Below are 12934 nucleotides of genomic sequence, written 5' to 3'. Positions count from 1 at the left end.
ACTTTGAAATACACTAATATGACATTGTTTCCTTATTGTATACTCTACTCTTCATGTTTTGAGATACCAGTATCATTAGCCATCGGATGAATGCAAGTCTAGAATACTCCTTTGTAGAATCTACTACTACTACTACTATTACTACTTTCGGCTGCTGCCATTAAGGGTTGCCACAGCGGATCATCCATTTCCATTTCTTCCTGTCCTCTAGATCTTCCTCTGTCACACCAGCCCCCTGCATGTCCTCCCTCACCACATCCATAAACCTCTTCTTTGGCCTTCCTCTTGTACTCTTCCCTGGCAGCTCCATATTCAGCATCCTTCTCCCAATATACCCAGCATCTCTCTTCCGCACATGTCCAAGCCATCCCAATCTTGCCTCTCTTGCTTTGTCTCCAAACCGTCCAACCTGAGCTGTCCCTCTAATGTACTCATTCCTAGTGCTGTTCTTCTTAGTCACTCTTAATGCAAATCTTAGCATCTTCAACTCTGCCACCTCCAGCTCCATCTCCTGTCTTTTCGTCAGTGCCACTGTCTCCAAACCATATAACATAACTGGTCTCACAGCCATCTTGTAAACCTTCCCTTTAACTCATGCTGGTGACCTTCTGTCACAAATCAGTCCTGAGTCCTTTGTATACTCCTTTGTAGAATACTCCTTCTTAAATTTGCAACTATAAGACAATTTGACAAGTGTTTATTCTTTTGTGGTTTCATTTTCTTTTCTTTTTTTTTGTACACCAATATATATGGGTGACAATGTGATTGTGGTAGAGAGATGGGTGATGTCTCAAACAAAATCAAAATGTGAACTGGCCAGGGAGTCCGGGTGGCATGGTGGTCTATTCCGTTGCCTACCAACATAGAGATCACACGTTAGAATCCCCGTGTTACCTCCAGCTTGGTTGGGCATCCCTACAGACACAATTGGCTGTGTCTGTGGGTGGGAAGCCGGATGTGGGTATGTGTCCTGGTCGCCATGCTAGCACCTCCTCTGGTCGCTTGGGGCACCTGTTCCATGGGGAGGGGGAACTGGGGGGAATAGCGTGATCCTATGCTACTATGTCCCCCTGGTGAAACTCCTCACTGTCAGGTGAAAAGAAGTGGCTGACGTCTCTACATGTATCGGAGGAGGCATGTGGTAGTCTGCAGCCCTCCCCGGATCAGTAGAGGGGGTGGAGCAGTGACCGGGATGGCTCAGAAGAGTGGGGTAATTGGCCAAGCACAATTGGGGGGAAAGACGGGGACCCCCCCCCCCAAAAAAAAGAAAAAAGAAAAAAGTGAACTAGCCTTAATATTTGAATCAATATGATCATCAGTTATAATGGAGATTCAATATATCAGTGTAAGTATGGTCTGGGCTGGGTTGGACTGGTCTTACTGGGTCTATTGGATGGGTGTATGTGATGGGTGGGGTGTGGGCCCCTCATGAATGCGGTATGGCCTAGGTGCCTCACAGCCTAAATCAGTTGTTATAATCAGTCATATTCTAAAAGATAGAAACAACTTGATATTTTATTTCTGTAAATGATGAGCGAAATTTGCATAGCCAGTTATAACTGCAATGGTTTGGCTGATACCAAGAAAAGAAGGGAGGTTTTTACATGACTAAAACATAAAAACTGCAACATTTATTGCCTATAAGAAATGCATTCCATACCTGAAGTCTCAACACAATGGGCTGATGCATGGGGAGGTGATGTTTTCACATAGTCAAAGGAATGATAAAGGGGTCATGATGTTAAGTTAAGAATACAAATAATATTACTTTTAATGCTCTACAGGTAGACTCAGATGGATGGTTTTAGAAATGGAAACCAACCACAAACAAATATTGCTAGCTAATCTTTATGCTCCTAACACAAATGATTCAGGTTTCTTTGAGGTTCTGCTGCAAAATACACAGAAATATGACATATATGGTACTATAAATGACCAAGTTATTATGGTAGGGGATTTTAACACAGTTTTAGATAATGAAGTGGACAGGAAAGGATGACATGGTAAAAACTAATATCCAAAAGCTCATGGTGCTATAACGAATCTAATGGCCTCATTAGACCTTATAAATATGATGGATGAACAATCCACAACAGGTAAGATACACCTGGTGAAGATTAAACCAGGCAAGCAGGTTAGACTTTTTGATTTCTTTTAAACTGATTACTTAGGTTACAAAAGCTACAACTAGATAAAATGTATTCAGATCATAAATATGATTACCTCTGAACATGAGGGGCCCCGAATATTATAAATTTAATCAGCTACTCTTAGAAGACAAGTCACAGAAGGTGAATCATTTCATCTGAATACGTTTATTGACAGATATATTTCATCACTCAGCTAAGTGACATCTTCAGTCTAAACTGATTGCAAGTATCCCCCAACCGTATAAACAATACAGTAGCATAACGAATGAAACCAGCGATCGGTTTCATATGCAAATATGGGTGTAACCATTAACTAGAGTTACAGTGGCCATGTGTACTATTCACAGAGGATTGGGGAATGGTTGCAATTATGACATTGTAAGATGGTGACACTCTTAGGTCCCCCCTTCGGTTCAGGGATGGGCGTTCCCTCTTTGACTCCCCGTTCAAACCAGCGGTCCTCCGTATTAAGGATGTGCGCATCCTCATCATAGAAAGAGTGGCCACTAGTCTGTAGATGGGTGTAGACAGCAGAGTCCTGGCCTGACACGAGGAGGGGGGGGGCTCTAAGAGTACATCTGTCACCAATTTACAGTGCAGCCTTAACTGAATACTTAGATCAATTTAAAAAAAATATCAGACTTGAAACCACACTGAGTTAACATATTGGGTAAATGTATCCCAGAAAAGCTAAGAAATATTACAAAAATAAATTTTGAAAGTGAACTTCAGAAAATAGTCAAGTCAATTTTATTTGTATAGCCCATTATCACAAATTATAAATTTGCCTCAGTGGGTTTATAGCAATACAAAATAGAAAAAAAAAATACAATCTCCCTGGACTGGAAAATCTGTCTCTCTCGATGGGAAAATAGCTGTAATAAACTCTTTATTACCACAGCTTATATACATATTAACTTCCTTACCTACCCCTTCAGAAGAACTGTATAAAAAATATGAACAAATAATATTTACATTTATATGGAATAGCATACCGGATAAATAAGAAGAACATATTTATATAATAAAACTGAAGCGGGAGGCTTGAATCTTTTGAACCTAAAAGGATTACAATATTCCCTAAAAGCATCTATCATACCAAAATTATACCATAACCAACACTGGTTCTCAGCAAGATTATTTAAAATCTTCCACCCTATATTTGAGAAAGGGCTCTTTCCATATGTACGATTAAAAGTTACCCATTTCAAACAGCTAAAAAAAAGACTTATTTCCCTCAATGTCAGTTTTCATGGAAGTAACTTTTGCAAAGTGACTGTAGTACCAGTATCACCCCCAGAAAAACTAGACATGGTACAACAAATAATATTGTTTAATAGTAATATGTTGATTGATAATCGTCCCTATGTAAATGTAACCCGCACTTTACGTTCGGCCGTCGTCTCCCTACATGCCCTGGGACTCTGCGTTGTGTTTGTTGTAGTATGATGTTTGCGTGGAAAAGGAAGGAGGCGGAGGCTTGGGATCGTGGCTGAGACCTGGACACTTTATTGGCACTCGCTTACACTTCAACTCTCATCAATCAGCTGGCCGCTGGCCTCATCATACTCACAGCTTCCGGCAGAAGAAACAAAAAACTTTTTTTTCTCAATAAAATTAAAATAAAAAGTGCAAATGTGCAAACAAACACATCTCATATCAAAATGCTACCTTACGGCAAAACCAAAGCAAATGTCATCCATTATAAATTAAATAAGGCACTTATTACCCATAAAATTAAACAAAAAAACCATGGATAATCTGCTCAAATAATACTGCATCCTGCGTTTATATGCCATGCTAATGCTCAACAGGCTAGCCAACACTTTTTGTCACATTTCTCTTGCCAAATACAATGTTCGACTTCAAACTTTAACTAGGTTATAAGCAAACTTGTCTATTAACACCGCAGAATAAACAGTTAGACAATATGTGCGATATAAATCAATATTTTTATGATAATGCAGACCACCAGTAACACTGCTCACCTTCCGGCAGAAGAAACAAAAAAACATTTGATCAACGTAGCCTTTTGCCCGGGACAAGAACTAGGGGTACGGTGTTGCAAAAGGGACAAACATCGCCATTTGCGGCATTCCCAGGGGAACATACAGCGTAACAGTGCCACCCTGTGGTGGATTTACATTACTACCTTACATAAACAAACCATTATTAAATGAAAACATTACATTTGTAAATGATTTAATAGATAGCAATAACATAATCATGACTTTCCAAAAATTTTCACAAATGTATGGTCCATATATCGTTAGGGTTAATAATCCTGTCTGTGCCCCTGACCAAGGCAATGGGAAAATAACTGGAGTTGGTCCCCGGGCGCAGCATGAAGGCGGCAGCCCACTGCTCCTAGCTACTCAGATCACAGCTAGGATGGGTTAATTTGCAGTAACTGAATTTCCCCAAAGGAATTGATAAAGGAAACTTAATTTAATTAATTTTCCAGTATGCACATCACTAGAATATAATAAAAGTCTTTCATCAATATCTTATGTCTGGAAAAATTCTTTAGCTAAAAAACCAAGACAAAAACTTGTATGCTGCCCATATGGTAGAGACCTATCATGGATGAATTGAAATAAAATTAATTAAAACATATATAATATCAAAGACAAAATTGACAAAGGTCCAATACTTTAGACTAGTGGGAAGACTCAATCCATGGAAAAATGTATTAAATATTATCTATAATTCAACTTCAGATGAATCCATATATATAAGACAAATACAGAGACCTACCAAAAAGACGCTATCTATCTGGGGCCTAGAACAAACTTGCTGGTGTAGGTTTTGCAGTGATGATGAGGAATCAGTCTTGCATTTAATGTAGTATTGTCCTGTTGTTGCTTTATTTTGGGATCAAGTCCACAAGTGGATACTGAATTATAATACAAAATATACTATTGTGGCGGACACTAGGGGCTATGCCTCTCACCCAGCAGGACTGTGAGCTGGGGGCGTGGTTTACGTTCCCGGGCTCGCCGGGGCAGGGTTGTTCCTGCTGCAGTTGGTTTTTGGAGTTGAGGAATAAACATCAAACTCGCCTTGGTCTCATGTGTTTTTCCTCATTCCTGCCACATTGGTGACCCCGAATTGAACATGTTTGGAGCAGAAGATGTGTGTGAATCCACTTCGGCCACGCCGCCCCGACTCACAGCCGGCCGTTCTCGCCGCGGCTGTGAAGCTCCCAGAGTTCTGGCAGAGCGACCCGGCCTCGTGGTTCCAGCATGTCGAGGCGCTGTTCCACCTGCGTGGAATCTCCGCGGACGACTCCAGATGCTATCTGGTCGTCGCTGCGCTGGATCAGCAGTCCACACGCCTGGCCATGCAGCTGTTGCGCGCCCCTCCGCAACACGATAAATACGTCGCCCTCAAACATCTTCTGCTCCGGAGGTACAGCCTATCTGCCGCAGAGAGGGCAGATAGAATCCTTTCCCTATCCGGTTTGGGCGACGGGACGGCTGTGGATCTCATGGACAATATGCTGTCGCTGCTAGGCTCAGACGAAGGTGGGTTCCTTTTCCCGCACGTTTTCCTGCGCCAGCTCCCGTCTCCTGTGCGCGCGGCATTGGCTAACTCCCCGTGTCTGGCCGCTGGTGACTGCCGAGGTTTGGCTGAGGAGGCCGATCGGGTCCTGCTGGCTACCAGACGGTTCTCTGTGCAGAGTGTGGCATCGGAGCCTCTGCAGCCGACGTCGGAGGACGCGGACCCGGCAGTGGTGGCTGGAGTGACTGCCCGGAGACGGCGCGGGAGAGGCCTCTGTTTCTTCCACCAGCGGTTCGGCGGCAAGGCGAGGCGCTGCGTCCCTCCGTGCACGTTTGAGACGGCGGGAGACTCCAGGGCCAACGCTCAGTAGCAGCTGTGGGCGCTGGTGGTCGTAGTGAGCTGCTCTTCATTAAGGACTCGATGTCAGGAAGACGGTTTCTGGTGGACTCAGGCTCGCAAAAGAGCCTACTCCCTCCTGCTAAGACAGACAGGTCGGCCGAAGGCGGCGGCCCACAGTTAAGTGCAGCCAACGGTTCGTCCATTGCGACGTTTGGCACAAGGTTGGTGACTGTTTGCTTCCACGGGCGCCATTTTGAGTGGGACTTTGTGGTGGCCGCCATTACTGTTCCTATTATCGGCGCGGATTTTCTGTGTGCTAATGGTCTGCTGGTTGATGTTGCAAACCGCCGTTTAATTGATGCTGTGTCTTTCGCCACTGTTCCGTGCGAGACAGGGGGAGCCGGGCCGTTAACACACGCTAACTTTTTAGTATTAGGGGATGTTTTTCAGCGTTTGCTGGCGGATTTTCCATCGGTGACTACACCTGCCTTTTCCACCGCGGTTACTAAACACGGGGTAGAACATATCATTCCCACTCTGGGACCGCCAGTTTTTGCGCGCGCGCGGCGCCTCGACGCGGTAAAATTGGCTACAGCTAAGGAGGAGTTCGCCATCATGGAGCGTCTGGGTATAGTGAGGCGTTCCAACAGCCCGTGGGCCTCGCCGCTTCACATGGTGCCCAAGGCGGATGGGTCGTGGCGGCCTTGCGGCGATTTTCGCCGCCTGAACAACGTCACCGCCAATGACCGCTATCCCATCCCACACATACAGGACTTTTCCATACGCCTGGCAGGTACCACTATTTTCTCTAAGGTGGACCTGGTGCGCGGCTATCATCAGGTTCCCGTGCGCGCAGAGGACGTGCCCAAGACCGCAGTGATCACCCCGTTGGGGCTTTTCGAATTCATGCGCATGCCTTTTGGCTTGAAGGGGGCAGCGCAAACCTTTCAGAGGCTGATGGACTCGGTGTTGCGTGACCTTGATTTCGTGTTCGTTTATCTCGACGACATATTAGTGGCCAGTCCGTCAGCTGACGAGCACCTGGCGCACCTGAAACAGGTTTTCCGTCGTCTGGACGAACACGGCCTGATAGTCAACCCGGCCAAGTGTCAGTTTGGACTGCCGGTGATTGACTTCTTGGGTCACCGCATTTCGCCGCAAGGCGCGGTCCCGTTGCCTTCTAAGGTGCAAGCGGTGGCGGAATTTCCCCGCCCGGTCTCTGTTAAGGCATTGCAGGAATTCTTGGGAATGGTGAATTTCTATAACCGTTTCCTCCCTCGCGCTGCCCACCTCCTTCAGCCACTTTACGAAGCCCTGCGGCTTAAGAAGGCTAACGACCCTGTCGACTGGACTCCCGAACAGGTCCAGGCCTTTGACGGAGCTAAGTGCGCCCTGGCTAACGCTGGCCTCCTCGCCCATCCCACACCCACGGCGTCCATAGCTTTAACAACCGATGCGTCTGACATAGCCGTGGGGGCTGTGGTTGAACAGCGTGTGGCGAATGCGTGGCAGCCACTCGCATTTTTTAGCCGCAAACTGCGAGATAGCGAGCGCAAGTACAGCGTTTTTGACCGGGAGTTGCTGGCACTGCACCTTGCAACCTGGCATTTCCGCTTCCTGCTGGAGGGTCGCCCATTCACGGCTTATGTGGATCATAAGCCGCTGACTTTTGCCATGTCCAAGGTGACTGAGCCGTGGTCTGCTCGTCAACAGCGCCACCCAGCGGCGATCTCCGAGTTCACAACGGACATTCAGCATGTGGCCGGGAAGTCCAACCCTGTTGCTGATTGTCTGTCGCGTGTGCTTGTGTGTCCTGTGCACCTCGGTGTGGATTTCTCCGCTATGGCTGCCGACCAGCCCAGTGACCCGGACGTCCTTGCCCTTAGGTCAACGCGTACCGGTCTCAAGCTAGAGGACGCTGTGATGCAGGAAGGCAGTCCTGCCCTCCTCTGCGATGTCTCCACCGGCCGTCCCCGCCCCGTTGTTCCAGTGGCCTGGCGCCGTCGAGTTTTTGATTCGATTCACTCCCTCTCACACCCTGGAGTTCGGGCGTCGGTGAAGTTGGTCGGTTCCAAGTTCGTCTGGCCTGGCCTCCGCAAGGACGTCAAGGGGTGGGCAGCTGCATGTGTAGCGTGCCAGCGCGCTAAGGTCCACCAGCACACTAAATCGCCCCTCGAGCCGTTTCCGATCCCGGCCAGACGTTTCGACCACGTGCATGTGGACCTGGTGGGCCCTCTACCTTCTTCACAGGGTTTTACGCACCTGCTCACAATGGTAGATCGGACCACCAGGTGGCCAGAGGCTGTCCCTCTATCCTCCACAACATCCTCGGATGTTGCACGCGCTTTTCTTTCCTCCTGGGTCGCCCGTTTCGGCACTCCGTCAGATATCACCTCAGACAGGGGCCCCCAGTTCGTGTCAGAGCTCTGGTCGGCACTTGCGCGATCCTTGGGTGTGCAGGTACACCGCACTACCGCGTATCACCCTCAGGCTAGCGGGTTGTGTGAACGTTTTCACCGGTCGCTCAAGGCAGCGCTGCGCTCTCAGATGGTAACTGGTTGGATCGTTTACCTTGGGTTATGCTCGGGTTGCGTTCGGCTCCTAAGGAGGACCTCGACGCGTCACCCGCTGAGCTGGTGCTCGGTCAGCCACTCCGCGTCCCTGGGGAATTTTTGCCTGGGAGTTCCGCTCCTCGACCCCGTCCGGCCGTTTATCCTTTTTTGTCCGACAGCACTCGGGTTCCAGGCCCCGTTCACCACTGTTTTCCGCGGTCGTTCGTGCCTGCGGAGCTCATGTCGGCTCGTTTTGTTTTTGTACGGCATGATGCTCACCGCTCACCCCTCCAACCCCCATACGATGGTCCATTTCGGGTTCTTGAGACGGGTCCTAAGGGGTTTGTGCTAGATATGGGTGGGCGCAGGGAGCGTGTCACGCTTGATAGGCTTAAACCGGCGCACAGGGTGGCAGGCGAAGTTGTGTTTCCGGCCCAGGTTCCCCGTCGTGGTCGTCCTCCTTCCAGGACCCCGGCAGTGTCTTCACGGGTTCAGCGTTCTGCTTCTCAGCCGGCTTTGGACTGTGTTTCACCTACTGTTTCGGCTGAGGGACGGCGCTGCTTAAGCCTCCAGTGAGACACTAAGTTTCTTTCCAGGAGTCCCTTCTGGGTGTTCGGGGGGGGGGGGGCTGTGTGGCGGACACTAGGGGCTATGCCTCTCACCCAGCAGGACTGTGAGCTGGGGGCGTGGTTTATGTTCCCGGGCTCGCCGGGGCAGGGTTGTTCCTGCTGCAGTTGGTTTTTGGAGTTGAGGAATAAACATCAAACTAACCTTGGTCTCATGTGTTTTTCCTCATTCCTGCCACACTATCAATTTTCAAACTGTAATTTTAGAAGACTTTAGTAGCAAATCTAATATTGCAATCCTGTTTGGCAAAACATTCATAATAAAGCAGAACATATATGTACAGCTTAATATATCAGATTTCAAAGCCTACCTTAAAATACACTGGATGATAGAGAGATTAACATCTAAAATAATACTACAAACCTTGAATTTCCTAAAGGGGTGGGGACAACTAAGCCTTGGGGAAGGATGGTAATAAATAAAAACAAAACAGAACGGCTTTTGTTCTCCTTCACTACTCTCTGCAGGCATAACAATAAGGTTGTGGAGGACCAGGGGACTAATAGGAAGTGTAGGTTTTTGTGTTGCCATGTGTGCAGGTGCAGTCTCAAGTAAATCATCATAACCAATATGCTCTGCTCTGCTGTGGAGGGTTGTGGGGTAGGCAGACTGCTGGTGAACCTATGGTGCCTGTGTGTGTGTGTGTGTGTGTGTGTGTGTGTGTGTGTGTGTGTGTATAAGCACGAGCGTTTGTGTTATCATGTATTATATTATCCTTGTGGATGTATGTAGTGTGTGCATGTATTGCAGATGTGTATATGTTATATTATTTGTTTGGGGGAATTAGATCGGTTCTTTTGGTTATGACGTCAATCCTATGGTCTAGATTGGCGGCCAGGGGGAGGTTTGGCCATATGATGTGACCTAGTATATATGTCCCATTTATGTTGTATGTGTTATTTGTTTCAGTAAACCCCCCCAAAAAACAATGGCTTTATACAGACTGTTGAGGGGGGGGGCAAAAACAAAAAACAGCCTTAGGTGACTTGTTGCTTATTAAAAAGGCGCAGTTACTTCAGCAACTGTTTGAAATCTTTGTTATAACCTGCTGTCGGCTTCCTTGAGATTCCATAATGATGGAAGACCACTCATTGAAGAGTAGAGAGCGATATAGATATTCAAAATGTAGAGCAACTTGTGCTGGATGGGTTTCATTGCTAGTTTAAATTTTTATATTATTTCACATGGAGCTACCATGTAAAACAAGAGCCCATAGGTGCTTCAAGGATTCACATGTATTTCTGTGTGTGTGAAGGGGTGAGTGGGTGGGTGACTGTGTGAACACACATTTGTACATACGCATGCATCCTTGCAAATGAATATGTACTATTTCCCTCTGTGCATGTTGAGTCCTCAGATTTTAGGATTAAGAAAAAAACTCATTAATTTCTAATGGAAAATTACTGTGTTTCTGATACAGCATCCTCCCCACTACATTTTTGTTCAACTGATAATTTCGGTGTCCATAAATTAAGAGTCTGATTGGTCCTTTGACTTTACTTTTCTTTCTTATGTCCAAGTGATCCTTCCTTTTCCTCACAGTGCAGAAGAAATAAAAGGTCTTTGTGAAGGCCAATTGTTTTGACCTCTGTCTTATAGCCTCAAATTTGAAAACATAACCGCAAGTGGAAGTGGCGTCCCAGCATCCTTTGTTACACAGCTGTCTATCCGGCAACCTACAGATTTATGTTTCACAGAGCTTCTTTGTTTTATTGTATGGGCAATAAACACATTGTCTGCAATTTGACTGCACACAATGTAAAGCTTTGTGTAAGCTGTTGATATGTTTCAAATGGATCTCTACCACAGTATATGGATTAGTAAAGTGGGAAGGAGGAAGCCATTATATTGCGTTGTTGGTAAAAAGACAATCAATATTGCGCTTGACACAAGCGTTGATGTGTCTCAAAGTCTGTCGTCTGTATGTATTTCTGGTTAACAGAGCATTCTGACACATGAAATAAACATTGTGTCTTTGTTCTTAGTGAAAAATCCATTAATTTCAGTGATTTAATGGGGTAGCAATGAACCATTGTTTATTTAACAGTACATGATGGAAATCCTGGGTTTTTATCTATCTGTCTTTTACTGCGTCTGGAGGCATAATGAGGACCAAAGATAAAAAAAGAAAATTGCATAGCAGGATTGAAATCAAAATCATCTCCAAAATTAGAAATATAGCATGCAGAAATTTGGTACAGAAAACAATTAGACCACAACTTTTCACAGTTTATACTGGCACATGTGACTGTGCAGGAAATATGATTGTTGTATTTATCATAATAGAGATATGTGCATTCAGCCATAGTGGCACCCAGTATTGTTATATGTACCTGAAGAGTTTATACTATTTATATTCCCAGAAATGTATTTCCCACAAGTGTGATTGTGTGTGTAAATGTGTTTATGCATGTCCCGCAAAAGGACTTGGGCACTATCTGGAATGTTTTTCACCCTTGGGCCTGGTGCCTGCTGGAAGATGCCTCAGCCTTCGTAGTGACTCTGACTTGGATGGAGTGGTTGTAGAAAATAAAAGACTAACATACTTCTCACTCCCTCCAGATGGTGGTAGTCTCAGATGACGTTCACGAGTATGCAGTAGCGCTGAAGGACACAGAGGAGAAGATAGCGCGATGCCCTGCAAGGGTGAGCAGCTGTTTTTTTTTTTGCTTGCTCTTTTTATCTATATTGTATATGTAGTCATTTTAATGATGAACCGTGATAAAGTGTTCTTGACCAGGGCACTTATGTCCAAGGCGCTTATCCCTAACTGGCTTCAGTGGTGACCCTGACCTCTGATCTTCCTGTGGAAGTGGTCCAATTCTATAGTTCTCTTGGAATCAATAAGGGATGACTTAATTTACACCTGGGAGCTGCCCCGTGTAGCTTCAGTTTTCTCATTTCTACTGATGAACAACTCCATTTGAACCATTTAGCGATTGAGGTCCCTTGCTCAAGAATACTTCATTCTCATGAATAAATATATTATTTAGTATAACTGGATACTTGGTATGATTGGTTAAACAAACGCACACATTAATGAAGAAGGGAAGAAACAGCAAAACTGCATGTCATCAGGTAATCTGATTTAGTAATTCACTTGCTACAGCACTTAAAATGAAATGTACACTAACAAGTGCACAACCTCTCACTGTTTTGAAAGCTTGCTGTTTAAAATGTGTATTTAGAGATGAGTTATTAATTGGGAGTGATTATGTTGGATTTTCCATCAGCACAACATGGTAGTCTATTTTACACTTGATTGCATTTACTTTCTACTCATACACATGTAGAGGCACCAAAATCAAGATTATGGGGCGGACATATTTTCAGATTCTCAGTAAACCCATTGTAAAAAATCCATCATCCGTCTTGGTTAACCAATACTGACAGGCATGTAAAGGTTTGACATATTTCACATCTTTACATTCTCAAACTTCAAAAAGGAAGGACAGCAACTGGCATAAAGAGCAAGCAGTTAGCCCTGTGTGTTTCTGTGGGCATTATGTGGGAACACCCTTTGAGGAACAACCATTTATAGACTGTACACCCTGCTTTTTAACCATTCTTCCTTTAGAGACCAGACATTTTGGATGAACTTCAGAAGAGCCAGAAGGTTTTTGCTGAGAAGCTCAACCACCTCAGTAGGAGACTAGCCTGGATAAATGCCACCATCTACTCCAAGGTGAACTCACATCTGAATGGTTGGGTGTGCGATTATGTGAGCATGCTTGGGAGTACAGTGAGTGAGGGAGGTTATAT

General features: G+C 45.6%; 1 protein-coding gene across 1 annotated transcript in view; it reads left to right on the top strand.

Annotated features, from left to right (window-relative positions):
- LOC130106773 (E3 ubiquitin-protein ligase RNF123) overlaps nucleotides 1-12934 on the top strand; it is a 349957-nt gene that overhangs the window by 72352 nt on the left and 264671 nt on the right. Inside the window, exons 25-26 of the mRNA XM_056273023.1 lie at nucleotides 11735-11818; nucleotides 12750-12857. Coding sequence (XP_056128998.1) covers nucleotides 11735-11818; nucleotides 12750-12857 — 192 coding nt within the window. The remainder of the gene's footprint in view (nucleotides 1-11734; nucleotides 11819-12749; nucleotides 12858-12934) is intronic.

This window comes from Lampris incognitus, chromosome 2, assembly GCF_029633865.1.
Source record: "Lampris incognitus isolate fLamInc1 chromosome 2, fLamInc1.hap2, whole genome shotgun sequence".
Classification (NCBI taxonomy): domain Eukaryota; kingdom Metazoa; phylum Chordata; class Actinopteri; order Lampriformes; family Lampridae; genus Lampris; species Lampris incognitus.
The sequence above is the reverse complement of the archived record's forward strand: the minus strand, read 5'-3'. Positions and strand labels throughout refer to the sequence as shown.